At 41.6% G+C, this 27,725-nt stretch overlaps 1 protein-coding gene across 9 annotated transcripts in view; it reads left to right on the forward strand.

Annotated features, from left to right (window-relative positions):
• ARHGEF4 (Rho guanine nucleotide exchange factor 4) overlaps window positions 1–27,725 on the forward strand; it is a 1,288,638-nt gene that overhangs the window by 1,107,426 nt on the left and 153,487 nt on the right. For all 9 annotated transcript variants that reach the window (XM_069213714.1, XM_069213712.1, XM_069213711.1 and 6 more), the window contains 2 exons: window positions 9,932–10,126; window positions 24,889–25,068. In XM_069213714.1, coding sequence (XP_069069815.1) covers window positions 9,932–10,126; window positions 24,889–25,068 — 375 coding nt within the window. The remainder of the gene's footprint in view (window positions 1–9,931; window positions 10,127–24,888; window positions 25,069–27,725) is intronic.

The raw sequence follows: 27,725 nt of genomic DNA on the forward strand, positions 1-27,725 counted from the left end.
ATGGCATGTTTGGGTATATAAACTGGGTCCATGACCCCACCAAACCAGACACTTCTGGACCAGATCGTGCAACTTGTCAAGAGGAACTGCCTGGCTGCCCAGAGGACTCACCTGGACTGCTTTGCTGTAAAGGACTTGTGGAAAAATGAAGGTATGCAGGTTGTTTAAATGATTCTTTATTCCAGGTAGTCATACACATGCGGCAGCAACCGCTGGATCCCAACTGTTCCTCGCAACCCTCTGTTTCCAACCGGCCACCGACGATCCACCTTCCCTCGTTCTAAGAACAATACCACACGCCTTCCCCTCAACAAAGAAACAACAAATGTAACACTGTGTAATAGAACATTACAATACAAGAACTTATAACTTGCATAAACATAAACTGGAATGCCAAATAAATGTAACAAATAATATAACACGCAATAAAAAAATAGATAATCACATATTTTGTCTGAGAGATAGACACAATATCTCAATCAGTTACATAATCACTCAGGTAAGTTGAAGCTCCCTATTCCTCTCACACTGCGATGAACAACTTCATCTACATTCACATGTGTCTCATGACAACTCGATGCTTCTTTAGTGGCACAATCATTTCCAAACAGATACCCACTACACTCATTTAAACATTCATCATCTCGCTTGACTTCAACACCCGTATCCTCCCTTCTACAAATCGGTAAGCGCCTTACATTCCACACTTTACCATCATCCAATTTCACTGCATTTCTCAAAATTTTCACAATTTTCCTAGGCTCGGACCACTGTGGTTTTCCTTTCTCAACAATTCCCGGTATTTTGATACGGACACTTTGCCCCACTTTCAATTTGCTCAGATAAGATCTGGTATCACAGCACAATTTAGTACACAATTGATAATCTAATACCATGTCCTTCATCACATTATCACAAACTACCCCAAATTTCACCCGATTTCGTTCAATTAACCACCACAGAACCAACCCGGTGGACGGCTTCCTTCCCCTCAATAATTCGAAAAGTATCTTCCCAGTCACGGAATGCGGTGACACCCTATAAGATGAGAGCATATTCCTTACAGCTTGTTTACAAGGAATCCTCGATTTACAAGTTAATTGTATAGTTTCTTTAACAACTCTATTAAATCTCTCGACCTGACCATTAAAAGAAGGATTATACAGAGCTACTCTTATATGTTTGATGCCATTCCTTTCCAGAAATGCAACCATTTTCTTGGATCTGAGCTGTACACCATTGTCCGACACGAGTACCTCAGGAACACCTACACTAGCAAATGTATTTTCCAAAACTTCAATCACACTTTCAGTAGAAATTTTGCTTCCAAATTCAACTTCAGGCCGTTTAGAAAAATAATCAATCAAGACAATAGCATATGCTTCTTTTGCAGGTAATGTAGAAAACGGGCCATAAAATCAATACCCAATCTCCGCCAAGGTCTATCAGGTAATTCGACCGGTAACAAGGGCACCGACCATGGTTTCGCACTTTTATCACTCCGAGCACAAATAGAACAATTTCTCACATATCTGTCAACCATCACATCCACACCCGGCCACCAGAAAAGTTCCTTCACCTGCCTTTTGTTCCTTGACATTCTACTATGACCAACATGACTCCTACTTACAATAAAATCACATACCCCCTTCGGAGGAATTATTCTGTCCCCCCTTAGAACTACATCACCTTCTAAGCTCAGTTCATCTTTTAGTTTCCATAAGGCTGCATTCTCACCACGCAATGATCGCTCACAAGGCCAATCATCGATAATATACTTCCTTACCATATGCAAATCATTATCTTTCATCATTTCTTCTTCCCATTTTTGTTCAGACAACACAACTTGTTCAGATTCATCATGCAATTCCAAACCAGACAAAACATCCTCATATGTGTATGCAACATCACATTCAGCTTCAACACATTCTTCATCAACAGGTAACCAGGATAACCCATCAGCAATATTGTTGTTTCTGCCCGGGACGTACATTACTTCAAAAAAATACATTTGCAATTTAGAAGCAAGCCTTGCCAATCTTGGTGATAAGATCTTCCCACCTTCTGGTTGTAAAATATTGACCAAAGATTTATGATCTGTACATAATTTAAATTTCCTTCCCCACACATACATTCGAAATCTCTTAACAGCCCATGAGGCTGCTAACAATTCTTTTTCAATTACCGAATAATTCCTCTCAGACTGTGTCAATGTATGCAAACCATATGCTACAATCCATTTCTCATAGCCATTTCTTTGTGAAAATACTGCACCAATACCATAATTACTAGCATCAACTGCAATCACACAATCAGTATTGGTTTCAAAAGGTTTTAGACACAGAGCCTGAACAATGTCATGTTTGATAGAATCAAAACATTCCGTTTGTTCCTGTCCCCATACAAACAGGACATTTTTCTTTAATATGTTTCTCAAATTTCCCACCTTAGTTGCATAGTTTTCTATAAACCGCGAATAAAACTCAGTAAGACCCAAAAACAGCATCAATTGTTCTTCACATTTCGGCTCAGGTGCAGCAACAATAGCCTTCACATGGCTAACTTTGGGACGAATGCCCTCACGAGAAATAATGTGCCCTAAATACTCTACTTGTGTTTGCCCAAATGTACACTTATCTTTCCGCACTGTCAATCCATTTTCACGAAGTAAGAACAGAACCTCCTTTAAAACTTTATCATGTTCCAATCTGTCACACCCATATATCAAAATGTCGTCCTGGAATACTTTAGCATTTTGCACCTTACTGAAAATTTTATTCATTTCTCTTTGGAAAACAGCAGATGCACTTGCAAGGCCAAAAGGCATCCTTTTGTACTAAAAAGCACCTTCTGATGTTATGAATGCTGTATAGTGTTTTGAACACTCATCCAATTCAATTTTATAATAAGCACTGGACAGATCGATGGTAGAAAAAATGGTAGCCTGGCACACTGATGACACCAATTCTTGCAAATTTGGTAAAGGAAAAGTATCGACCCAAATTGCATCATTCAGAGATCTTAAAACAACACACAATCTTAGATCCCCATTACTCTTAAGTGATAACACAACAGGAGATATCCAGTCCGAGCTTTCAATTGGTTCAATAATATTCTTTTAACACAAGTCCTTCAACAATTCCTTAAGGTTAGATCTATAATGCACTGGTACATTTCATATTTTGTGTCTTACTGGACTTGCATTTTCTCTCAGTATAATCTTATGTTTCAAATTCTTCAATTTACCCAAAGATTTTGAAAACATTGTAGGATAGTATTCATTCAATTTATCATACTGCAAAACACCTTGGAAATCATGATCCAATACCACATACACAGGACGATTTGTAGAATAATTTTTGATGCCCAATTCCATAATATGTGGCCAACCTAAAATCATCTGGCTCTTCTTGGCCACATACAATTTGCCCTTATACCACTTACCCCCAAACTCAAGGCGTACATTAGTATATCGAACCATAGAATTTCTGTGACCAGTATAACTTCCAGGGTTCACATCTGTAGGTATCAACTCTCTGCCAGGCCATAATTTCTTAAACATACTCACACACATAATGGTGAACCACGCACATGAATCAACCATGGCAGTAACCTCAGTACCATCAATGCTTAATTTGCAAGTGGGTAAACCAGAAGACTGCAATGGTGAAATGTCATTGTTATCTGGTAACACACTTAATACCAAATCCTGAAATCTGGTGCAGTCAGAAACATCATGAATTGCAACATAATTCACACCTTTCACACAACTTTCATACTGCTCTTACACACTTTGCCGAAATAGCCAATTCTTTTACACAAATTGCATATCTTGTTAAGTGCAGGACATTTCTTGGAATTAGCAAGATGATCCCCAGCTCCACATCTATAACAATTCTTTTTACTATTTCCATTCACATTTTTTTCCATCCCTTTAGATTTGTTCGTTATAGCGCTGACTCCAGCTGCCCAAGGTCAGAGTCAGAGATATTTTTCCTCACAGTTTGAATGCATTTTTCAGATACTTCCATCATTCGCGCTATATCAATGGCCCCTTTCAACATCAATTCACTGCCACATGACCATAATTTCTCCTGGATTTTACGAGATTCAGTTTTCATTAAAATTTGATCCCGCAAAACTTGGTCATATTAAATTTGTTCAAAATAACAAGTGACAGCTAAACCTCTGAGAGCAGCCACAAATTGGTTTATTGTTTTGTCATCATAGTGTGTTCTAGAATAAAATTTGTACTATTCCAGAGCCACATTAATCCTACTGCCATATCGTTCATGGAGTTTCTTCTTGGCAAGCTGATTAACATCAACATTGCCGACATTGTCCCTTGGAGATAAGTTCTTAGATTCTCTTAAACCAACCGCACCTAATCTATGTTTCAGCAAGGCTAAATTTCTGCCAGCCGTGCATTCTTGATCTTCCAAAACATCCACATAAGCCTCAAATAAGTAAATCCATAATTCCCATTGGATAGGAGGCTGACCACGTGAGAAAAAATGGTGGAGGTTGGATGTTTGACGTTTTATTCCAGGAAGATAATAAATAAACTTAAGCAGAAGTTAAAGTTCCCTGAAAAACTGTATGTATAATACTGACTAGCGATTGTTCAACAATGAAGGATATTGCAAGATGGCCGCTAATAATGCTTCAAGCTAATAAATGAAGTTGAATTGTAGTTGAAATGTATATGTAGTATGGTCTTGCAATAGTCTTGAATAAAAAGCAGTGAAGAATACTGCTGCCAATAATGCACAAAACAAGACTTTAAGCCAGCAACTACATTACAAATCCAGAAGAATTGCTCAAAATAGTTGCCAAAACCAATCGAAAATGTCCGCCAACCAAAGTTTAGGCAGCAAGTACGCGCACTAACAATGGTCGATGTCCAAAATGGTCGCCAAAATTGCTGCCGGAAGTCGTTCAGGGTCGCGCACCAGTAACATCAAATACATCCAAAATGGCAGCCGCGAGTCGATCAAGGACACACACCAGCAATCTCAAACGTTTTGCGTAAGGCATGCAAGATTAGAAATTACTAGCACCAGAAATACAATCGTGTTGATCGGCAAAGCTGAGGACAGGAGATTGAAGTTGCAGTCCTCCTAACAACCGTGAACACGTTGCTTGGCGTCCTCAGGCCAGCGATCGTTGACGTGCACAGAGACTCCAAGCGAAGGACAGATAAGCCGATTGCTGCCACTTCCTCATCACAAGGTCTTCCACGATGCTTCCCGCTCATCACCAATGGGAAAAAAGGAAGGTATGAAGGTAGTTTAAATGATTCTTTATTCCAGGTAGTCATGCACATGCGACAGCAACCGCTGGATCCCAACCGTTCCTCACGACCCTCCATTTCCAACCAGCCTCCCATGTTCCACCTCCCGTGTTCTACATTCCCTCATTTTAAGAACAATACCACAGGACTTCTGCCTTGCTGTTGCCCTGCTGCCTTGCTGGCCTCTGACTTTCCTGAGAAGTGCTCTCCATAGGCTCGGATTGAGCTTGCCTCCTGTTTTCTGAAGTCTCAGGGCCAAATAGACTTCACCTCTTCAAGGAAACTCCTTGTGTGCCGAAAATCGCTGCACAGCCTGCCGGACATGACGCACAGCTTGCACAGCGATGAGAAAATCGCCACACAGCTGAACCGGAACGATGCAGCCTGACTTCCAGAGCAAAGATCAACACAGCGCCTGTGTTGCGACTGGAAATTCGATGCACAGCCCTCCCGGACGCACAGTTTAGCCGGAATGACGCAGCCCAACTCCCTGAGTGAAGAATTGACGCAGCCTTTGCGGTGCAACAGCAAATTTGACGCATCACCTACCCGCTCGATGCAATGCCTGTGACTTCTTCCCACACACCCAGGATTTTTCCCTGCATGGTCCCTGGGTGTCAAAAGAACCCCACATCACAGTGAGGATCCAAGACTGCGAGCCGGAAATCGACGCAAAGCGTCTTGCAGCATGGAAAGAAACAACGCATTGTTTGTGCCACATCAGGAAATCAGACACACGCCTTATTTTTTTCACGCATCTCCTACTCTGCGGTCTCCGCGCGGGATAATTTCAATGCAAACCAGGTACTTTGTGCAAACAAGAGACAACTGTTGATTTTTAAGATCTTAGACTCTTTTTAAACTTGCAAAAGTGATATCTCAACTTGTGCTTATTGAATCTTGATAGTTTTGACCTTAATTTAACCAGATAAATATCTTATATTTTTCTAAACCTGTGTGGTGTATTTTTGTCATGTTTTCACTGTGTTGCTGTATGATATATTGCACAAATACTTTACACATTGCCTTCTAAGTTATGCCTGACTGCTCAGTGACAAGCTACCAGAGGGTGGGCACAGGATAATTTGGATTGTGTGTGATTTACCCTGACTAGGATTGTGGTCCCTATTTGGACAAAGGTGAATACCTCTGCTAACTAGAAACCCCATTTCTAACATTCCTTTTCTATGTAATCATGTATCTATATATTTATTTATTACTTTGGTCCGACTATGCAAGAGAAGGCAAAATCACTCTCTCAGTGCACTACTCTGTCTCAGCCTATACCTCTCTCAATCGATCCTCTCTCTCCACTGTCTGACTCATCCCAAACCTCATTCTACAACTATGATATCCAAAATAACCCTTCCTAGACTGTTCCCTCCTCTATTCCTCCTAGCTCACCCCAAACCTCAGTTTACTACTATGATCTCCCAAATAACCCTACTAAATGCTCTATCATGTATCTCTCCTTTGACTCATCCCAAACCTCATTTTACTACTATGATCACCCTAATCCTTTCTACAGACTCTTCCCCCCTCCATCTCACCTTTTACTCTTCCCAAACTTCACTTTACTACTATGATCTCCCAATTAACACTTTCTAGATTCTTCTTTCTTCTATCCATCCATTATTTACTTCAATACAACTAACCGACTCATATGTCCACCTCTCAAATTAACTCATATTTCCCTACACTAATACTAATACTATACTGGTATTTCCCTATACTAATCCACCACCAATCCTTTGGGTTCCGGAGTAGCGTGCTTCTTGCCAAAAAGCACTTTGATGCCTTGTCAGGGGTAGTAAGCTCAATATAAATACAATTACCCACACCAACAGCCCCTGTAAATGAGTGTTAGTTGGCGAACTTGGAAAGTGGTATAGCATGAATAGCAATCCAGAACTGCTTAGCACAAGTGATTGGAGCATCAACAACTTTTCCAGAGGATTTATGGCTTTCTGGGAAAAAACAGCGCTAAAGAGTGAATTTAACAGTGCAATTTTCAGATATATTGGCCAAAACCTTTCTAATTTTAGCGGTAGTTCAGATGAGACAATCATAAAACATTATAATACCTCCATGATTTTCTAACTCTCTGAACAGGTGTTAACAGATTCACCTATACAAAATCTTGAAAACGTAGTAAAATAAAGTATTGTTCACTACAATCTTTATAACATTGATTAGCAAGCAACATCTAATATATTCAATTAAAATTATTGGATTATGCAATTTTACATTGCTTCTTATCAGTTTTCAAGGTATATATAGTATCTTTCTATTGTTTCACCTCCCAAGTTAAGTTAATATTGCATTCTGTCCTTTTCATATATTATGGCAGAGAAATGAAAATGGTACTTTTACATCATTCCTCCAAGTCCAGCTAAGTCACTCACACCAGATTCCTATATTGGCTTTATCAATACACGTTCTTTACATACAGTAGTCTCGGCAGGAATATATTTGGGGAGCCTAAGCTTCTCCTGTAGCTCATAACGCTTGTCTCAGCCGTAAATATTTGTAGCTCTCTCCTCACTGAAGAGGGTACTTGACCTTCAAATATGCAACTGTTAGCAGTGTCCCTGTCTGCAATACGCTTCTCATCGCTTTGAAACCCTTTGCCTCTCAGTCATTTAACTCCCTACTTGTGCCATCACTTGAAGGGACTCGAAGGCCATAAAGACATTCTCAATAAGCCTCCTTACCCAACTTTCCACCCATAAGGTTACATCTCACCGTGCTGGATTCACTGAGGTTGCAATCATTGGGAGCAAGTGAAATTTCAAACCTCTATATAATATCTGTTTGGGACCCCAGTTATCCATGCAGATCCTCTCCAGTCTCACTCTTGAATCTCCTTTGGGGTTGTACAGCAAATAATATTAATAAAGGTTGGTGCATGTGAGGCCTCCCTATTATGTTGAGTTCTTTACGGCAGCTATCACCACTCCTGTGCTGATCCTTTTCAAAGGAGTTTACAAATTTCCCCTTTTATTGTCTGAAGACTGGAATGACAAGGCTTATTTTGTATTACAAAATTAAGTCAGGGCAACACTCTCATCTAATGTATTACTACTCTTCCTAAAATATATACATACAATAGTTAATAACCATTGTCATATAAATGCGTATAAAATGACAAAGCATAAAAACAAGAGCAAGACCCACAGCCAAGGAAAGTGTAATTTCATAGAGCAAGAACAGGGCTTAGATGTATAGCCTTCTGTATAAAGACTTCAGTAGTGTAGCTTAAACTCACAGTTGGCAACTTTTGCAGAACCTCCATGGCAGCCCTATACTCTTATAGATCAGTTGTCTGCCATTGTTATCCCAAGCTCAAGTGAATCCTTGGTGTGAGCACCAAGTATATCACCCCACTGCCCTTGCAGAAGCTGAACCACCTCTAGTGATGCACAAGGAGACCCAATGTAGGACCAACCAACTTTGCCATGTCCTTGATGCCAATCCTCCTGTGTGGAATACTTCCTGTGCATTGCAAAAAGACTGTGATCCCCAAGAAGGACCCACCCGAACATTGAGGGTAGTTTCCTTGGCCTGACACCTGCCCTATATTGTTGCCATCTAACCTGCTGGTTCTTTAGATCTACACACACAAATGCTGCCAGGCTTACTAAAGCCCCCTAGTATTGTTGCAGTAGTATTCAATCTAGTACTAGGATACTTTCCCTTTTATATCTCTTTGGCAGTAGCATAATCCGAAGTGCCATACACTTCTGAAAAATAGTCATTCTATGGAATTCTAGAATGGTTTATGTTTTTTCCTTTTGTGAGTACTGCTGTTCCAGAGTTCCTGAGGTGTAACGTATTACATTCCCCCTGGATCAACCTCATTCCTCCATTCTATATCATATTGCTTCTCTATGACTCAATCCTCTCCCAGTACTAAATCACTCTTCCACCCCAATTAATTGCCCACCTCTTGAATCCCGGATTGCAAGGTACCCCCTGTGGATCAGCCCACTTCTCCACACTGAATCATCTTTTTCCCCCATATTTGGTTACAGCTTATCCTGGGATCACCCCCTTCACGTTTTAAATCACCCATTCACCTACCCTAGATCACCCACTTTCTATCTGATATCACTTATTTCCTCAATGGCTTACCCACCTCCCTGTTGTGGCTGACACTGCTCCTCCTTCCTTGATCATGCTGTTATTCCATCATGATTCACCCTGTCCCTATCGTGGATCACCTCACTACTTGATCCCTGATTGTTCTGGCATCCTGGTTTACACTTTCCCGAATGAGTCATCATACCTCTGCTCAAGAGGTAACCCTGCTTTCTCATTTTGGGTCACCCACACGCACTCAGGCTGATCATGCCACTTCGCTCATGCAGAACCCTTGCTGTAAACATATGTTCCTCGTAGAATTTGCTGCCAGGGTTCTGTTCCTTCACCACACTGTAGTTAGAGATACCATAGCAGCATCTCAATAGGAGAAGCTTGACTGCCATTTACAAACTCAAACAGCACCTCCATCTCAGTTTCCTCTTACCCCAGTCCTGTAGCTTCCAGCCCCACCTACCTTGCATCAGGGCCTGGCAAAGCCTCAGTTGTAACCCACTTTCACATTAACTGACTCTTTTGTTTCCATTTGGCCCTCAGCTGCGGGTGAACCAGGATGAGCCAGGGGAGGATTATATGTTTAAAGCGGATGATGGTGAAGGCGAGAATGCAAGCAGTGTCCCCCGGCGCCACTGGGCAGGTCAAAGCAACAAGGACCAGATGAGAACTAACGTCATCAATGAGATCATCAACACAGAGAAGGACTACATCAAGCACCTCAAGGACATCTGTGAGGTAATCAGGGAAAAGGGGATAGGAGGAGTCACATTTTTCCAATTACATGCTAGATATGTCAGGGACAACTGTGACATAAGAAGCACAAAAGGGTAACTGTGTGATTTTCACACATGTATTCTCCACTGTCTGTGCTCTGAAGGTGCTCTAAAACCATTCATTTTTGGAATAAGATGTCCTTTGCCCCTTGTGTCCTTGTTCAAGATCCTTTCCTTACTGTGCTGTTTCAGAGACATTGCCACAAAAAATCAACCTACACTGTAGGTTCGTATTAATTTATATTTACATAACCTTTATGTATTGGAAATAAATGTACAAATACAAGTGCTAACTAACAATACCAATGCACCTCTGATACTAACACTATAATTTCTAGTAACACCACACAGTTCATCAGAACACCTCAAGCTAACTTCACTAATCATTAGACCTTGATTTTCAAATGTACCTCTAACTGAGAGTTGTCTGTTTTTTTTATTTCTACTCACAGAGTGTGTGACATTGGAAACGTACCAAATCATGAGCTTTAGTGGCCCTAATGGTTATCCACACCTTCACATCTGATGGCATGCAGTTGGGAATCCTCTGATGCATAGGATTCTGGTCTGCAAAGCCTAAGATTTAAGAAAGAGACACAATGCTCACTTGGATCTTCATTGAAGTGTAAGCCTAGACCAAGGGGCCTCACTAAGAGGTTATTGGTGCTGGCACTGCCAAGTTCACTTGCTGAAGTTATTGATAGCAGGATGACAGCAATCCATATGTGGGAAGAGGTAGTGGGTATTATATATAGGCCTGGGTGGAACATTTGGAGTTGAACTCCACCTAATTTCGCAGAGTTACAAAAAAGACTCACAAGATTCCCCTGAATTCTACCAACAGGTGGGAATAGTCACATTGCACTGCTTGCACTGTGATTTTGTGCAGAAAGCATGATAAATCAGCATGAAAAGCTCCAAGCCACACGCCACAAGGCACAGCTTCTCAACGGATTTTGCTTCCACTCAAGTAGATTTTCTGTTTGAGTGGCAGATTTCTGACTATGAATGATCGTGACTGTCGGCACTGGAGAAATCTCCCTCGGTGCCCTGGTAGCGACTGAACTAGGGGACACCAAATCTTACTCATCAAATTAACATTGTGAGCCAAGCATGAGAAAATCTCTGCCACATGGCAGCTGGCGAAATTTAGCCTGAACTCTGCATTACAAGCATAACGCAGAATGGCCAAAACTGTGCCAACTACGCTGGCGGAGTGCAGTACATTGCCCACCCTTAATTATACATTCCATGAGAAATTAGTGATTATTACGGGAATTGATACTTACAGTTCTGATAGAGGAGAAGTGCTAACCTTTTTCAAAAATGGAGTAATCACTCCTCTCATGAAGAAGACAGGTGCTGACCCTGAAGGTTCTACAATTTTTCACCCTATCACCCATTCCCCTCCCATTTACTTCCAAGGGCTTGGAAAAGCATGCAGCTGAGATGTTGGAAAATCATCTACAAAACAACAACTGCCTTTCTATGTTGCAGACAGGTCTTAGACCTGCTCACAGCACTGAGTCACTGCTGCTGTCCATAATAGATGACTTGAGAGCAGATTCAGGCATGGACCACATCACTGCGCGTTTCCTATTGGATTTTCAGCAGCATTCAGTATGGTTGGTCATAATATTTCGATCTACTCTCTTGAGGCCATAGGAATAGGAGACATAGGGCCAGATGTAGGTAGGCTTTTGCGCCTCGCAGACGGCGAAAAACACTGTTTGCGAGGCGCAAAAGCCCTCACGCGATTCAGAAACACATTTTGCGAGTCGGAACCGACTCGCAAAATGTGTTTCCGACTCGCAAATAGGAAGTTGAAAGCGGTCGCAAATCAACTCGCAGTTACCATCCACTTGAAGTGGATGGTAACTCATTCGCAAACGGGAAGGGGTCCCCATGGGACCCCTTCCCCTTTGTGAATGCTCCCAAAATTATTTTTTCAGAGCAGGACCCGTCCTATGGACCACTGCCTACTCTGAAAAAACCTGAAACAAAAGGTTTCGGTATTTATTTCTATTTGAAGCTCGTTTTCCTTTAAGGAAAATGGGCTGCAAAGAGAAAAAAAAAACTGCTTTATTTAAAAGCTGTAACGGACATGGTGGTCTGCTGTCTCCAGCAGGCCACCATCCCCGTGAGTGCCTAGACTTGCTATGGGGTCGCAAACTGCGACCCACCTCATAAATATTTATGAGGTGGGTCTTTGCGACCCCATAGCGAGTCGCAGAAGGTGTCTGAGACACCTTTCTGCATCGCGAATTGCAAGTCGCAATTTGTGTTCTACCTACATCTGGCCCATAGCACTAAATTGGTTTAGCCCATTCATGATTAACCATACCCAGGCTGTAACACTGGGTCCATACTCTGGACCACATGCACCTCTGGCCAGTAGGGTGCCTCAGGGATCCGCCCTCTCTCCTCATTTTTTAAAATGTGTATGTGATCCCTTTGCTGGGTTACTTGAAAAGAGAGGGATCATAGCATATATGTACACAGATGCCACACAGTTGAAAGTGCATTCAGATAATCAGCCTTTTGTACAATTGACTTTTCTTGACAGAGGGAATAGTCTGTCACAAACGTGAGGGATATCCCATCCGTCATATTACGATCCACGTAGGAGATAATGAGATTGTAATAAGACAGAAGGGATATCCATCAATTTTGTGACTATTTCCTCTGTCAAGACCTAAATCAGCCCCAGAGTCTGTTGAAATTTCAAGACATAAATCAGACCCTTTATGTTTAATCTGAAACTCGATTGGGAGTAATAAACTATAGGTTAATGCAGAAAAGGCAATGCTCTTGGTGATCAAAGACCATAGCGATCTTTGGCTGAATGTTTCTTGGCCTTTGGAAATTAACAAAGCCCCATTGCTTTAGGAAAAGATGCATGTCTTGGGGTCATATTTGACTCCCAGCTTTCTCTACTAGTATCTAAGATCTTTGTGGTAGTATCCTCATGTTTTTAGGGCATTACATTGTAACTCATGTAACTCCTGAGGATTTGTTACAGTATTTTAAGAAGGTATACCCCCACCAGAACATTGAGATTATCTTCATCAAATATGCTCCATGTGAGTAGATTTAAGAGCCAACGTCTAAAAGGGCAGTGTTTATCAGTAACTACAGCAAAAAATTGGAATTCCCATCTGGTGAAATTTTAAAATAACATCCTCCCTCCTGGAGTTTCAGAAACACTTAAGATCTTACTTTGTTGTTAGGCATTTGAAATCTGTTGATTGAAATTACAGTTAAAATGTATCTGTTTTATCCTGCAGCCATTACTGTGCCTAGAGAATATTGTGGTTCCTTTCAGCAGACAAAATCCCAGGGTGAAATGTCTGGGACTGTGGATTTAAAATGGCCCTTGTAATTCCAGTGTGGCTGATAAACCTGTTACCAACCCTGTTGGCTGTTGGTTATACTGGAGGACTTGAAATTAGCCCACAGGAGTCTGCGAGGCACCACCTCCCTATTAGATACTAGCTGCCTGGACATTGTCCCTACAAATGAGGGTTGTGTACTTCCCTGTGTGCACATTAACACTATTGATCAGGCAGTCAGTTGTATCACACACAGACTGCATAATAATTTTCTTATACCATTTGACACTCACATAAGACAAAGTTTCTACAGGTCATGTTCTTCATGCAGTACATGCTGATGGACAAAGGAGGACTTTATTTTAGTTCACAACTGCAGATCCTAACAAGCCACACACTTTAACCTCATTTTGACATTTCACAATAACAATAACACATGGGATGATATTACCAAAGTCCATCCCAGCAGATCTCTCCACCAACCTGTGCCTGCTGAGGACCATAAATGTTAAACAAAATATCTCAGAATGGACATCCCAGTGCAGTAACCACTTACATCAATTATAAACTTACATGAACTATAAGAAAAACCATAATGAGAGCTACAGTGCTGTTTGAAGCTGCCAGCTTTTTGAAGATCATAAACTGCCCACCTCTGCCTCTCACACTTCTTCATCGTTCACACTGCTAAGCAATGCATCCCATAACACAAGAATCGGGAGTTGGTGATCATCACCCATGGCATGGAAATACTTCCCACATAGCATCAATGTAAGGAAATGCCTCTTTTTGTATGTTCACTCCCACATGTTCGGACTGATGCTGCTGTTTTTTTGTTTTTACTCTTAGAGTGCACTGAGGCCTGCTAACCAGACCTCAGTGCCAGTGTTGTAACCCCATAAAAAATTGCATGTCAGATTGGATATACCCAATTGGCAGGGTATGGGTACTTATGAGTCCCTAGTATATGGTACATATGGGCACGTAGGAGAGAGTGTCCACTCAAGCCTGCAGCACTGTTTGTGCTGCCCTTCATTTAACAGGTACAACATGGCTCCCAACCTGCCACTGCAGACTTGAAAGACAGTGTTTTCACTGCTAGCTCGACTTTGCCATTCAAACCATTGGCAAAACCACCCTATCGCTTAACATTATATGTAAGTCTCCCCTAAGAAAGGCCTAGAGAGTGTTATTTTGTTACATAAGACATATATTTTATGATATGTCTTAGCAACAACCCTTCAAAATTGTTGTTTTGCTGTGGGTAAAGTTGGCAGCCACATTGGCTAATACAGAGTTACTGGGTGGTATCCCAACCCGGCTAACTTTTGACTGGGACTACCTAACTGGGTCATGTAAGGTATTGATTAATCATAGCATTAAATGTGACCAGATGTCCAGGTAGAAATTAATGTGACTATTTAAGGTGGGCAGCATTTAGAAAGTTGCCACTCTGTACTCTGGTCGTCCAGCAGCCTCACAAAGTCATATACACCAGGCAGCTTTCTGGTTACCTGGGGAAACATGTAAACGACTCCCAGGCCCAAGAACAAATGCAGTGCTCCAGCAGCAAGGTGTCACCACCTCTCCCATGACTGTCACTCAGGGGGTTAGCCCGGAGGCGTGCTTCAAAGGAGAAGCCACCTTAGATGGGCCACCTAGCCCACCACCCCTCAGCATCAGGATCACTCCATTGTCATTTATGGCAGTCATTCTGTAAAGTTTGGATTTTGTTCTAAAACTATTCTGGTGGCCAGGTAACTGTCCAAAACATCCTTTCTGGCCCCCTAGACCTCTGTCCTGCAGACTTGGTCACCCAACTTGGGCCAGAGTTGTCAAACTAACTTTTACAAACTTTTTTAAAATTCAGAGCTTTTTGTTGGCCAACGCTTGTTTACAGTTGATATACAAGTAATTTATTATTTATAAAGTCTTTATTTCCGAACCCGACCGGTGGATTTTGATGATTAAGGGCTCTAAAACTGTATAAAAATCTGCTCTGTTTTTATAAATCTGTGTCTTGTTTCTTTAGTGTCATGTGACTTTCTTATTCTGTTGTTGTTGCTTTTAAATGCTTTACTTATTGTTCCTTTGCTAAGCCTTACTGCTCGCAGCCACTGCTACCCAGGGTTGAACTTAAGGTTAAGTAAACATACCTGACTGGATCCAGATGGTATTTGTGAGTTTACTGCAAGTTAGGGCTTCCCAACCATATCATATAGTACACCCAAATCCTCACAATCAAAAAGAAGAGAACACACTTTCAAACCCAAGGGTTTATTTACAAGGAGCTTGCGCTGCCATTGCGTCATTTTTTTGATGCAGTGGCAGCACTTTTCTAGCTCCATTTTTACCATGTGATGCATTTGGCCAAATGCGTCACTTTTCCTGGCCCTGTACCAAAAAAACCTGCATGGGATCCGGCTGCGTCACGTTAAATTTAATGTATGCAGAGTGGGCGTTCCGTCAAAAAAGGTCACTTAGAACTGACGCAGGGGTATTTACAACATTTTCCTCATTTGACGCTTCTTCAAGATGTGTCACGTATAGCCTGCAATGCAGCCGAATTCCTACACCACCAAAAGCCAGGTGTAAGGAATGATGCAGTGACTTTAAAACAGGAATCTGGCAATTTGAAGTCACTTCACATCCTGGAAGATGTCTTTTTTTACATTCCCATTAGTTGTAGTAGTTTGACACATATAAAACTCATGTTGTAGGACCCCTTGACCAAGCTTGGGCCATGGCACCTATATCCTCATCCACTGCAGCAAGGCTATATGACGTTGTAAACTTTTTCTAAAGGACAGGCGAGTATTGTCACTTCTGATGACAATGAGAAGCGCTCTGCCTGTGCACATACCCAAGTGACCTGGCTCCCAGGTGGCAATGCAGAGCCTCTGTCTTTAGGGCCAATGCCCTCACTCTCACTGTGAAGCGTGCCATCCCCCTCTGGGCCCCCCTGCTTAACTTGCTTGCCTTGCTCTACTCCCCCTAAGATACATAGCACCAGGGAGACACCTCCATCTGCCGGGACCCCAGTATCCCCACAAGTGGACAGATCCTCCATCAGTGCTTTGTGCTTTGGGCTTTGTTCTGTGTAATTTGGGTGCGAGCCGAGCCATAGCACTGGCTTAAGAGCTGACAGCCTCCAGCTTTTGGTCATGTGGCTCACTGGTGCTGGCTGGCCATCACGGCTGTGTGCACTGTGGTTGCGGACATGACGCTCCCACGCCAGTCCCCCCAGCTCTGGTCAGCCATCCGCCTTGATAGCCCAGCATCTTCTCCTTCGCTGCCTGGGTGGGTGCACACAGGGCCGGCTTTAGGGCAGTGTGAGGGGTGCGGCCACACAGGTGCTGCCCTGGATTGGGGGGGGCGCCGACCTCAGGGCGGCACTCTGTTTAGCTACAATTTAAGAAACTTAAGATTTAAAAGCACCTGCTGAAAAGTTCCTTGTGTGTCCAGCCTTCAGGAAGCAATTCAAAATATCATGGCACCTCTTGTGATTAATGTTCCTGCAAGGGAGAGAGATGGGAGTTTTGTCTAGGTGCAGCTTTGGCTTGCCATAAAGTAGCTTACAGGGTTAATATGCCCGCTGCAAAGAACAGAATTATATTTTATGTAGATAGCTGAGTGGATTAGTAAAACCAGCCTTTACAAGCGATTTAAAACTAATGAATGTATGTGAAAGGTGGGCTATGGAGAGATGAGGCACATTTGCCGGATAGTAGTGAGGGAATCCGAGGAGGTGGTCATGGAATGGGGGGCGCCAAAACACACTGTTGCACAGGGTGCAACCAGCGCTAAAGCTGGCCCTGGGTGCACAGAGTGGGCAGAGGACAGACTCCCCCAATGCCAGAGCAGGGCAGTCAACACTAGGTAAGGCGCCAGCAGAAGATGCAGAGAGTGGCGTCCCCTCCTCCCACAAGCTGCAGTATGAACTCGAGGCTGTTATGGAACACGGATCCAGCCAGTGAGCGTTGCAGCGGGTGCTATCGGCAATTGTAGAGTGTGCGGGAAATAAAAACAGTCAGCGGAGTAGCATCCGGTTCATCTTGAGCCCGCTCACTAGACATTCAGCAGTATTTTGCACTGTCTAGATGGGAGAGTCCATTGCATTCTTCTATACTCTGTTGTGGTGGCGAGTCAGCCTTGCGCTGCCATCTTGGTAGACTCCCTCATTAGCCCCCCGGAAAAGCATCTGTTTCCCCTTCCTGCCAAAACCTGTCTAACCCCATTTTCTGATCCCTGCACAACACCTGCTTACCAGCACACATATACCATCTGCTTGGAGCAGGTGGTAAATGTGAGCATTAATTGAAGTTCCTTACCCTTCCACGTGCTGGTCTCTGGCACCTTTCTAACAGAGTTGTCACTGTCAGAATCACTTGTAGTATCTGAGAAAGTAACAATATGTGTCCGAGTACCACCAGTATTGACTGTTCTGTATTGGTAAAAGTCTTTGTTTAAAATGGATATGTGCACTATGTTTCTACTTCTGGCCTCCCTAACACAAGTTGTAATACTGAACCCTCCACCTCTAGACAAACCTATTTAGAAAGGGGCAGAGACCAGCACGTGGAAGGGTAGGGAACATCAGGCCTGGGTGGTTCAGGAACCAATACACCCCAGGGTTCAGACAAACCAGGAATCAATATTACGATTGGTAGATAATGTAGCACATAATCCTGGTTTCGAGGAGGTACCGATCTTCAACTTATCTTCACACGAGTTAAGTTCTGAAGAAATTCAAGTTCTGAGTACTGGTCTGTCCTTTGTGCCAACTCATAGGAATTACCCATTGTTTACTCAAATGGAGTTATATACATTTTTTAGGACCTTGAGACTTAAATTTTGATTTACCAAGAATCCGTATGTAAGTCCAAAGAGTATCACAGGCTTGCAATGTGCCTCTACATCTTTTCCTCCGACTAACTTGATGCCAAAGGAAATCATAACATTTAAGAATGTAGTTCTGTTTGAGATGGAGAAAGTATTCCTGGAACATAAATATGTGCAGTCCAACTTCACTAGACCTCAAAATGAAGCTTTATCCTCCCTAGCCAGCATTAAAAATATAGTTATGAAACCTGACGATAAAGTAGGAAGCATAATTATTCAGGATAGAACAGATTATGAACAGGAAGTTTTAAGACAATTGCATAATCCTTCACAATACAACAAATTAAAGAAAGATCCAACACCATCCATCAGAAGTGAAATTCGTGAAGTGACCAATAAGGGTCTGCATGGTGGGTGGTTAAGCAAAATGGAATATGACTGCCTTAATAAGGTTGTTTTTGCCATACCAGCCTTTTATGTTTTACCCAAAATCCACAAAGATACAAAGAAGCCACCAGGAAGACTCATCTGGCTGCCAGTCAGTTTTACAACCAGTTGGAGAATATGTTGATTTTTTTCATCAAACCGTTTGTACCTCTAACCAATTCATACACAAGAGATAGTCTGTCTGTGATCACTCAAGTAAAAGGGGCTCCTTTTAATCCTGAGGTTGACATCTTGGGTGCGATGGATATAGAAAACTTGTACACCAATATTCCACAAGGTGAGGCACTTGAGTAAATTATCACCATTCTAGACCAAGACCTCATAGGGTCCCCACTGATTTTATCATAAGCTGTGCTCAGATTGCAATTACTTCCTGTTCAATTATGGGTTATTTGCACAAATAAAGGGAGTAGCAATGGGAGCTAGTTTTGCTCCTGATATTGCAAATCTATATGTGGCCACTTTTGAGGAGTGTACCATCTATAAGGAGGGCAATCCTTATGGCAGTTAAATAACAAAATGGCTCCGGTATATAGATGACATGTTCTTTATTTGGCATGGTTCAATAAGTGACTTACTACAGTTTCACAATTAATAATCAAAATACAAACTTCAAATCTACCCTGGAGTATGATACCCATTCCATAAATTTTATAGATTTAAAAATTTCAGTTGATGAGGGTAAGCTGTATGCAGGCCTATATACTAAACCCACTGCCGAAAAATACTGTACTGAGATATAATAGTGATCATCCCAGGAATTTAAGGGACAATTTACTATTTGGACAATTCTTAAGGATTAAACGTAATTGCACCAAGAAAGACGACTATTTGTTTGGAAGCCAAGACTTTAATGTGCAAATTGATTAAAAGAGGCTATCAATATAGACTAGTTAAAAGATCCCTGAAAGGTGCCTGGTATTACGATCGACAAGCCTTACTCCAGGTCAGAGGGAAAGCTGTTCACTCTCGTATGACTTGTGTTACAACTTTTAGTTCAGAGTCAAATGGAATTAAAAAGATTATTTTAAAAAGTTGACATTTATTCGCCTCTCTTGACATTCCACTTGGGAAAACATTATTTGCCTACAAATGGGGAAAAAACTTGAGAGACAGTCTAGAGAGGGCCTACATTGAACCAGAACCACACGCACTGAGTAACATCTGAGGGCTAACACCAGGGGTTGGACATTACCCGTGTGGGTACTGCAGTGCATGTGCTTCCACTAGAATTGTAAAAACAGGTTGTCTAAATGATAGAACTTGACAGCTGACGCACTTTACTCATTGTGGTTCTAAATATGTTATTTATTGTATTCAATGCCCATGTTCTTTGTTTTACATTGGTAAAACAACTCAGGAGGTCAGAAAATGGATTATTCAACATCAATCATGAATACATTGTAATGTTGTGAATGCTCCTTTGGTTGAACATTACAGTCTTATGAAACATGCCCCCAACTATATGCACTGGTTTGTACTTGATGTTATAAAACCCTCAAAAAGATGTGTCACTCTGGACTGCCTGTTGACCATTAAAGAGAACCAATGGATTTGGCTTGCAGATACAGGTAAAAAGGGTCTGAATCAACAGGTGGAATGGCAAATACTGGCAACAACGTAAATGGACTATCTTGAACGGAACAGTTAATGTAATGTATTCCACATGGAGGGTTATGGATCTTAACTTCCTGTGCCTGCAATTACGGCCACTGAATCAATATCTAGCAGTTCTCCTAGAGTGGGTCTGGTTCCTTACACGGTTTCCTTTTGTGTCCCTTTCTTTCTTTGGTTGGTATGAGGGCTGTGAGTCCTTTTATCTGTACTTTCATTTCTGAAATTTAGTTGTATTGGTTGTTGTGGTTGCTGGCGAATAATGCCCTGAGAATAATTGGTTGGGTTAATCTTTTCTTTCTGTTCTATGGATAAGCTAAACTCTGGGGCTACCTATAGCAGGGTTGTGTAAGTAGATTTAGTATTGGAGAGCATTTAGATGGGCCATTATTACATTTAAAGATGGCCGCCACAGTTATTGCATTGGTCGTGTGACATGTTACTGCCTGAATGCTCTGCAATAGGGAGACAGACAGCATGTGTATCCTACTAACACGGACTGAGCTGATGACCTAGATGAATATTTTATTTATGAAGTTACAGAGGTCCACAATAGTATACTTACCGTAATTACACCTGTCACGAAACTCTGGGTATTAGTTAGGCATTTTTACCAGTTTAAGATGGCTCTCATAGTCACGGGAATGGTCACATGACCTATCACTTCCTTATTTAAACTAGCCGGGAATGCCAGCAATGTTTGATTCTGACTCGCATGTGTTGAGTGGATGCGAATGGAGACAGACGCTAGCGGTCCCATATTTAGAAGGTATGAGTACGCTGCAACAGAGGCAGTGTTTCTCTAGAGTTTAAGGTGTATGACGGTTAAGCAATTTTAATATTTTAATCTTTGTGGATTTGTTTACTTGGGCTTGTAGGTTGAAGTCCTCTTGTGTGTTGCTACAGAGTCTATTCTTGCAACCTGATGTAAGTAGCAGAATATAGCTATTCTGGTTGGGAGCCTGACAGTGTAGTAATTGGTGCATGTTTGCTATGTTTTTAAAGTACTTTTTGAAATGTCTTTGTCATGTAGGTGGTGACTTATACTAGTATCCACACCTCTGTTTGTGTTGTTTTGTTGAGTTCAACAGGCGGTACACATGGTGTGATTTGATAGATTGCACATACTATTTTTTTTAATTAACTTTCGTTATGTGTAGGTATTATTTAACAACACTGAGTCCTGATGATGGTCTGACGGACCTCTTACTGCCACCACAGGCCAAAAATCGACATTACCTTCTCATTTGACAAGCTGAATTGAAAGTCCATGACATTGCTTGAACTAGGACTGAAAAACAGGCAATTATTTTGCAGGATGTGTCATGAGGAGGGTTATAACCCTTTGCTGGATCTTCTGTTAGGATTCAATCTTGTGATCCAGGGGGGTTATATACAGTGTTGTTGTTTATGAGATGGACATTCGTTGGATTTGTTGTAAAAAAATTTTTATTTCCTGAATTCTATTGAGTAATATATTGGATTTTAACAGTACAGAGTTGACTTATTCATTAACTGAAGACTGGATCATATGAACACAGACTATATCTAAACAATTCATTTAGGAACATTTGTAAGTGAGACATTGGGGGTCATTACAACTTTGGAGGAGGTGTTAATCCGTCCCAAAAATGACGGTAAAGTGATGGATATACCACCAGCTGTATTACGAGTCCATTATATCCTATGGAACTCGTAATACAGCTGGTGGTATATCCGTCACATTTGGGACGGATTAACACCTCCTCCAAAGTTGTAATAACCCCCATTGTCTGTACCCAGTTCCTAGGGGAATACTGGGTTGCCCCTAAGTGTGTTCACTTTTAGAACATTGGCATTTTGCTGCCTTAGCCATTAAGTGCCTATAGCGTGTTTCTTGGTCACATGACTGTGTATAACTGACAGTTGGGCTTTGTGTATTCCTCCAAGACAGGCACACACCATAGAGAGCTTAGGTGTGCCTGGATGGGCCATCACTGGCAAGAGCCCACTCCTACTTACACTTGAATAGACTGTGTCCTTCCTCCACACAAAGGGCTGCATACCCTCTGTAGTTACTTTGTCGCCAGGACTTCAGAGGAAAACCTATAGATGCCTCTCCTCCACTTCAAAGGCACAACTTGTGTGAATACTGGACCTCAGGCACCAACTCTTCAATACACTACTGGACCTGTGGATACACTGCCAGGAGGAAAGACAGCTGTGCTGCTGAAAGAATTGGAACACTACAGGACTGCTGCCCTGTTGGACTACTGCCTTGCTGGACTGTTGCCTTACTGTGCTGACCTGCTTCCCTCTTGTCTAAGTGAGAAGGACTGGACCTGCATCTCTTGAACACAGAACCCCAGAGTGTCTCAAAGAGCTAGCTGGCTGGCCTCCTAAAAATGGGCTTTAGGTGCTCTGCCACCCTCTGTGGATCCAGCGGAACTGACGCATCACTGTTACTGCTTGAATTGGATGCACCACAAAGACCCACATCACATCTCAGCCCGTCACCGCATCAGAATCACCAATGGCCCTCACAGCCCTAGTCAACGGCAGCGTAAATGATGATGACGGACTCTGCATCACAGCGTTGCTGCATCTTGAACTAACATATTACTTAGGCTGTGCAACTCAGCTTCAACCCAGATCCTCGCAACACTCTACAAACTAGGATTTAAGGTACTCTGCTCAGCGGATCTAACTGGTACCCTGTAGTCAGTACATTCTCCATTGCGGTTGGCCTGATCTTGTGACTTTGTCCTAGTCCAGCGCAACTAGATATCTACAGTTGGCGCTTTTTGAAGCTGTTGTCAATAAAATCTTTAAAATTGCATATTTCTAGTTCTAACGATTGGATTTTTGTTTTGTTGGTCTTGTTTTATTTATTAAAATTACTCTATTTGTTTTAACTCTGGTGTTGGATCCTTTTGTGGTGCGTCTTCACTGTGTTACTGTTTGAAGTGTTGCCCAAAAAATGTACACATTTCCTCTGAGTCAAGCCTGACTGCTCTGTGCCAAACTACTCAAGGGTTTGCTTGTGACTTCACCCTTAGAATAATTGTAGTTGCTTCTTAAGAACGTTTCCCCACCCTCAACCAGTATCCCATTTTCTTACACAGTCCCATCATAACTGGAAGAGAGGACAGATACATTTTTGAAGTTACGGTCAGATCAGGATGACGCAATTTTCCTTTCACTTGTACATAAGATTCTGCCACACATACATTATAACATCCTCTTCCACATTGACTAGTGGCATTGTGCTTACATTAGTGACTGAGTGCCCATACATTAGTACCCATAAGCTTCAGAGTCCAGGGAAAAAAAGGGTCTGCATACATATATTCACAGTTTACCCCATACTGAGTGTCCCCTTGGTCCAGATGGACAATCTGAGAGACATACTTTCCTCTATCCATTTTCTGTGAAGTGAGAGGGAAAGGAATTGAGGAAAGCAAGGAAGTAAATTCAGCTGGTCTTGAGTTGGATCTATCCATAAGGAAAGACACATACACACACACACACACACACAATCACACAAGTGCAATATTACCACTGCATTCTGGAATCAAATGCTACTTTTATACAGAAAACCCTCACAGCTGGAATGAAAACTCTTTATGTTACAGCAGATCAAACACTTTGCTCACTGCTTCCAGTGTTTAGGAATGATACATTGATTTTCCTTAGGGGAATAGTGGTAAGCCACAATGAGAGTGCACATAAATTTGTAAGGTCTTGCCACAAGAGATTTCGAGCTACAGCGGGTACCCTAGAGCTAGGATTAGATGAATGAGTGACAATAAGGATGCTGAAGCACCACTATACTTGTGATGCATCTTATCTGATACCATTCAACTGACATAAGTAAGCATTCCCCTGGGGTCACTGTGGGTTATATGCAATGTAAGGATATTTACAGTTTCCAAAGTGCAGTTATTAAATCATGTTGGTTGGCAAACTCAAAATGTTAAGTTGGCATATTTGTTGTAAGGTGTGTTCCTCTGCCTCCAATTTAATGCAGCACATCCATTAGAAAAAACAAATCTTGTATTGTCTCAACTTCAACCTGCATGGATGCCATGCAGAATTAAAATGGCAGACGGGAAAGTGTGGTGATGGAGTATGACTGGCGGTGGCCCATGCAAGAGATGCAAATAATCAGGTCAAGATTTAGAACTCTCTCCTTTTAAAAAGACACCCTGTACACAGTGGTGAGGTGAGATGAGCAGTGACACAAAAACAAAAGAGGCTCTGGGGGGTTATTCCCCAAGTCTGCGTCTCTCTGTGTGAGTGCAGAAGGGTAGTGGAGCAATATTGTTAGGCAAGGGAGGATCCATTCTTGAGAACAGGAGGTAGTGACAGGCCATGGGAAACTAAATGAACGTGCTGTTGGCTGACAAAGTATAGGGGAAAACTTGATATATGCAGTGTCAAAACTGAATCTTTCTGTATGGTACTCCCATCAAAATAAGCCCGCACTGACTGCCTTCTTTCTCTGCAGGGTTACGTAAAGCAGTGCCGCAAAAGGGCAGATATGTTCACAGAAGAGCAGCTGCGCACCATCTTCGGCAACATTGAAGACATCTACAAGTTCCAGCGGACATTTCTTAAGGTTCTAGAGAAGCAGTTCAACAAGGATCTGCCACACATGAGTGAGATTGGTACCTGCTTCTTAGAATATGTAAGTGGGAGCCTCAAATGACAGCTCTGGCACCTATTAAACACCACCCCTGGTGTCAATGCTCCAAGTACAATCAGTGATTGACTTCACTTGGAGAGGGTAACTATTAGGTACCCTGGCATTGGTAGCCTGTTTGGAATTTAGGGGGCTGATTGCTGAGTGCTGCTAAATGATGCCCTATTATTTGGAGCAAGATTATTGTCTAATTATTGATCTGATTAAGCATTTGTCATCTGTTTGGGTTCCTATTCTACTATTTGTCCAATCTAGTGATAATACAGTAATATTAATATAATAATTACAATACTTCTTTTGCTAAGGACCATTTATCTAGTTCACTCAGTGACAGCTTGTAACCTTTCAAGCAAGTGGGACGTAAATACCATGCCCAAATTTCAGAGAGCAAGGAAAGTGAACAAGAAAGGGTGGTTCACCCGTCACACTCAATTATTTCACAAATGTTGAAAATAATGGACCTAATGACGTTTTGAGATAACATTTTTCCAAAAGAATTGGATAGAAGTCATATATTTCATAGCCCATCTTTTGTGGTATACTTAAAAAGATATACAGATTCCCCTTACTTTTTACCTTCCACTACCTTTTCATTTTCCATTCCTTCGCTTTGCAGCTGAGTTATCAGTCATATGACTACTGATAAAAACTTGCAGAGTTTTCGCAGTGTTAGTCTTAAAATGTTAAAGCTACCATCGCAAATTATACAGTGTTAGTATTAGAAAAGTAATTAGGTTATTCATTCTTTTCAGGCTTCAGCCTCAGACATTGTTTATGTTCAAAGATAATAATGTCTACACTGCTCCCCCTAGGACCTACAGTGCCTCCCACTGGACCCTACACCACCCCATAAACTATGCCTAAAATGAAGCAGAGACCTCTGGGTAGATCAGAAGTTTAGCTAGAGGGTAGCTTCTTAATATGGAACACCAAACACCACCACAGACATTCTGAATCTGCTCACCTCAAATGTGTTTTTCCTGCAGAGTTTTTAAGCATAGGATTAGCACAGTTCCATCAAAGCCCAGCAAGAAAGTGACAAAGCTTCAAGCTTTATCTCCACCTAAACTTGGGAGCAACCCAGAAGTCACTGTTTCCCTTTTTGCATAATTAACTCTGCATCTATGCCTGAAAGGGTATTGTCTTGACTTATACTGGGTCTGGACAAAGCTCTACCTCTATAATGAGCTCTAATTCAACTGAAACGTGTTAGGGTTGCTCATATTCATTCAATATTGTCTTGGATGGAATTTTACTAATGCAAAGCTATAATACGATGCCTAGAGTGGTAAAAGGCTGTTGTAATGTTTCAGCACTACATGACTTTGCTGTGAAAATGGCAAAATGCTTCGTCACTTTCTAGCTAAATAATGTAAAAATAGTTGGACAAAAGTAAAATAAACATTAATAATTCTAACTACACAATAGTAGCAAAAGTGTTGGACTTTGAAGGAGTGAAATTTACTATTCCCACTCCAACGTAAGCAACAGGACCATGGTAAGGAAACTGTTGGACTTTGGGGTGGCCAGAATTCCTAGTCACACTCCATTGTAAAAAAAAAAAAAAATTGAGAAAGTGGTAAACTTTGTAGGGATCACTATTCCTACTCCACTGAAAGCAAAAGCAGGGAATATTTTGAACATTAGTGGGGTTAGACTTTCCATTCCCACTCCAGTCAGAGCAGCAATAGGGAAAGTGTTGGGCTTTTGAAGGGGTCAAATTTACTATTCCCACTTCAACGTAAGCAAACACAGAGAAAGTGTTGGACTTTGGAAGTGTTTGATTTACTAGCCTCACTCCAATCCGAGCAACAGTAGGGAAAGTGTTAAACTTTGGAGTTGTCAGATTTACTATTTCCACTCCAACATAAGCAAAAGTAGGGAAAGTGGTGCACTTTAGAGGGGTCGCATTTACCGTTCCAACGCCTATGTTTAAAAAAAAGGAAATATATATATATCAAAAGAAAGAAAAGAATGCTGTCCGCACACTCCGGGCTCAAGGAAAAGCAAAAATGATCTAATCACAAACACAACGTGTTTCGACTGACACAGCAGCCTTGGTCACGTGATAATTACCACCAATAAACATTTACTAAATACTATCATTTCATAGACATAGAGATGAGACAAAAACATATAACTAAAAGAAACAAACAGACCACTACCACATTGCATATTCAAAAATTATAACTTGTCTGAGCCATAATACTACTGCAATTATCATATCCTGGTACTTTATATATGAATGTTAATATATATTGTCCAAAAAAGGGGGGAAGTGTAACATTACAAAGTTTATACTCCACTGGGCCATAATATAAATAATGAAATATTGTCAGTTCAAGCCCAAATGGAAATAAAGACAAGCAATGAAAAACACACCCTCTAAGCCAGGATTCCTAACCAAAAGGACCCAGTACTGATCCTAACATTCATATGTACTTGCAAATTTATACTAAGGGTCAATAATAATAGGACAGACTAACTATAACAATATGAATAAAATTCATTTTCTTATCTGTGAATCTGCAAAGAAATATCATCACCCAATAATAACGTAGAATATAGAGAAAGCGATGGCAAGCAGGGCTCAGTAGTTTTCCATCCGACCCATTACATCTGAAAAAATATATAAATAAATA

The sequence above is a fragment of the Pleurodeles waltl genome, chromosome 11 (assembly GCF_031143425.1).
Source record: "Pleurodeles waltl isolate 20211129_DDA chromosome 11, aPleWal1.hap1.20221129, whole genome shotgun sequence".
In the NCBI taxonomy this organism is placed as follows: domain Eukaryota; kingdom Metazoa; phylum Chordata; class Amphibia; order Caudata; family Salamandridae; genus Pleurodeles; species Pleurodeles waltl.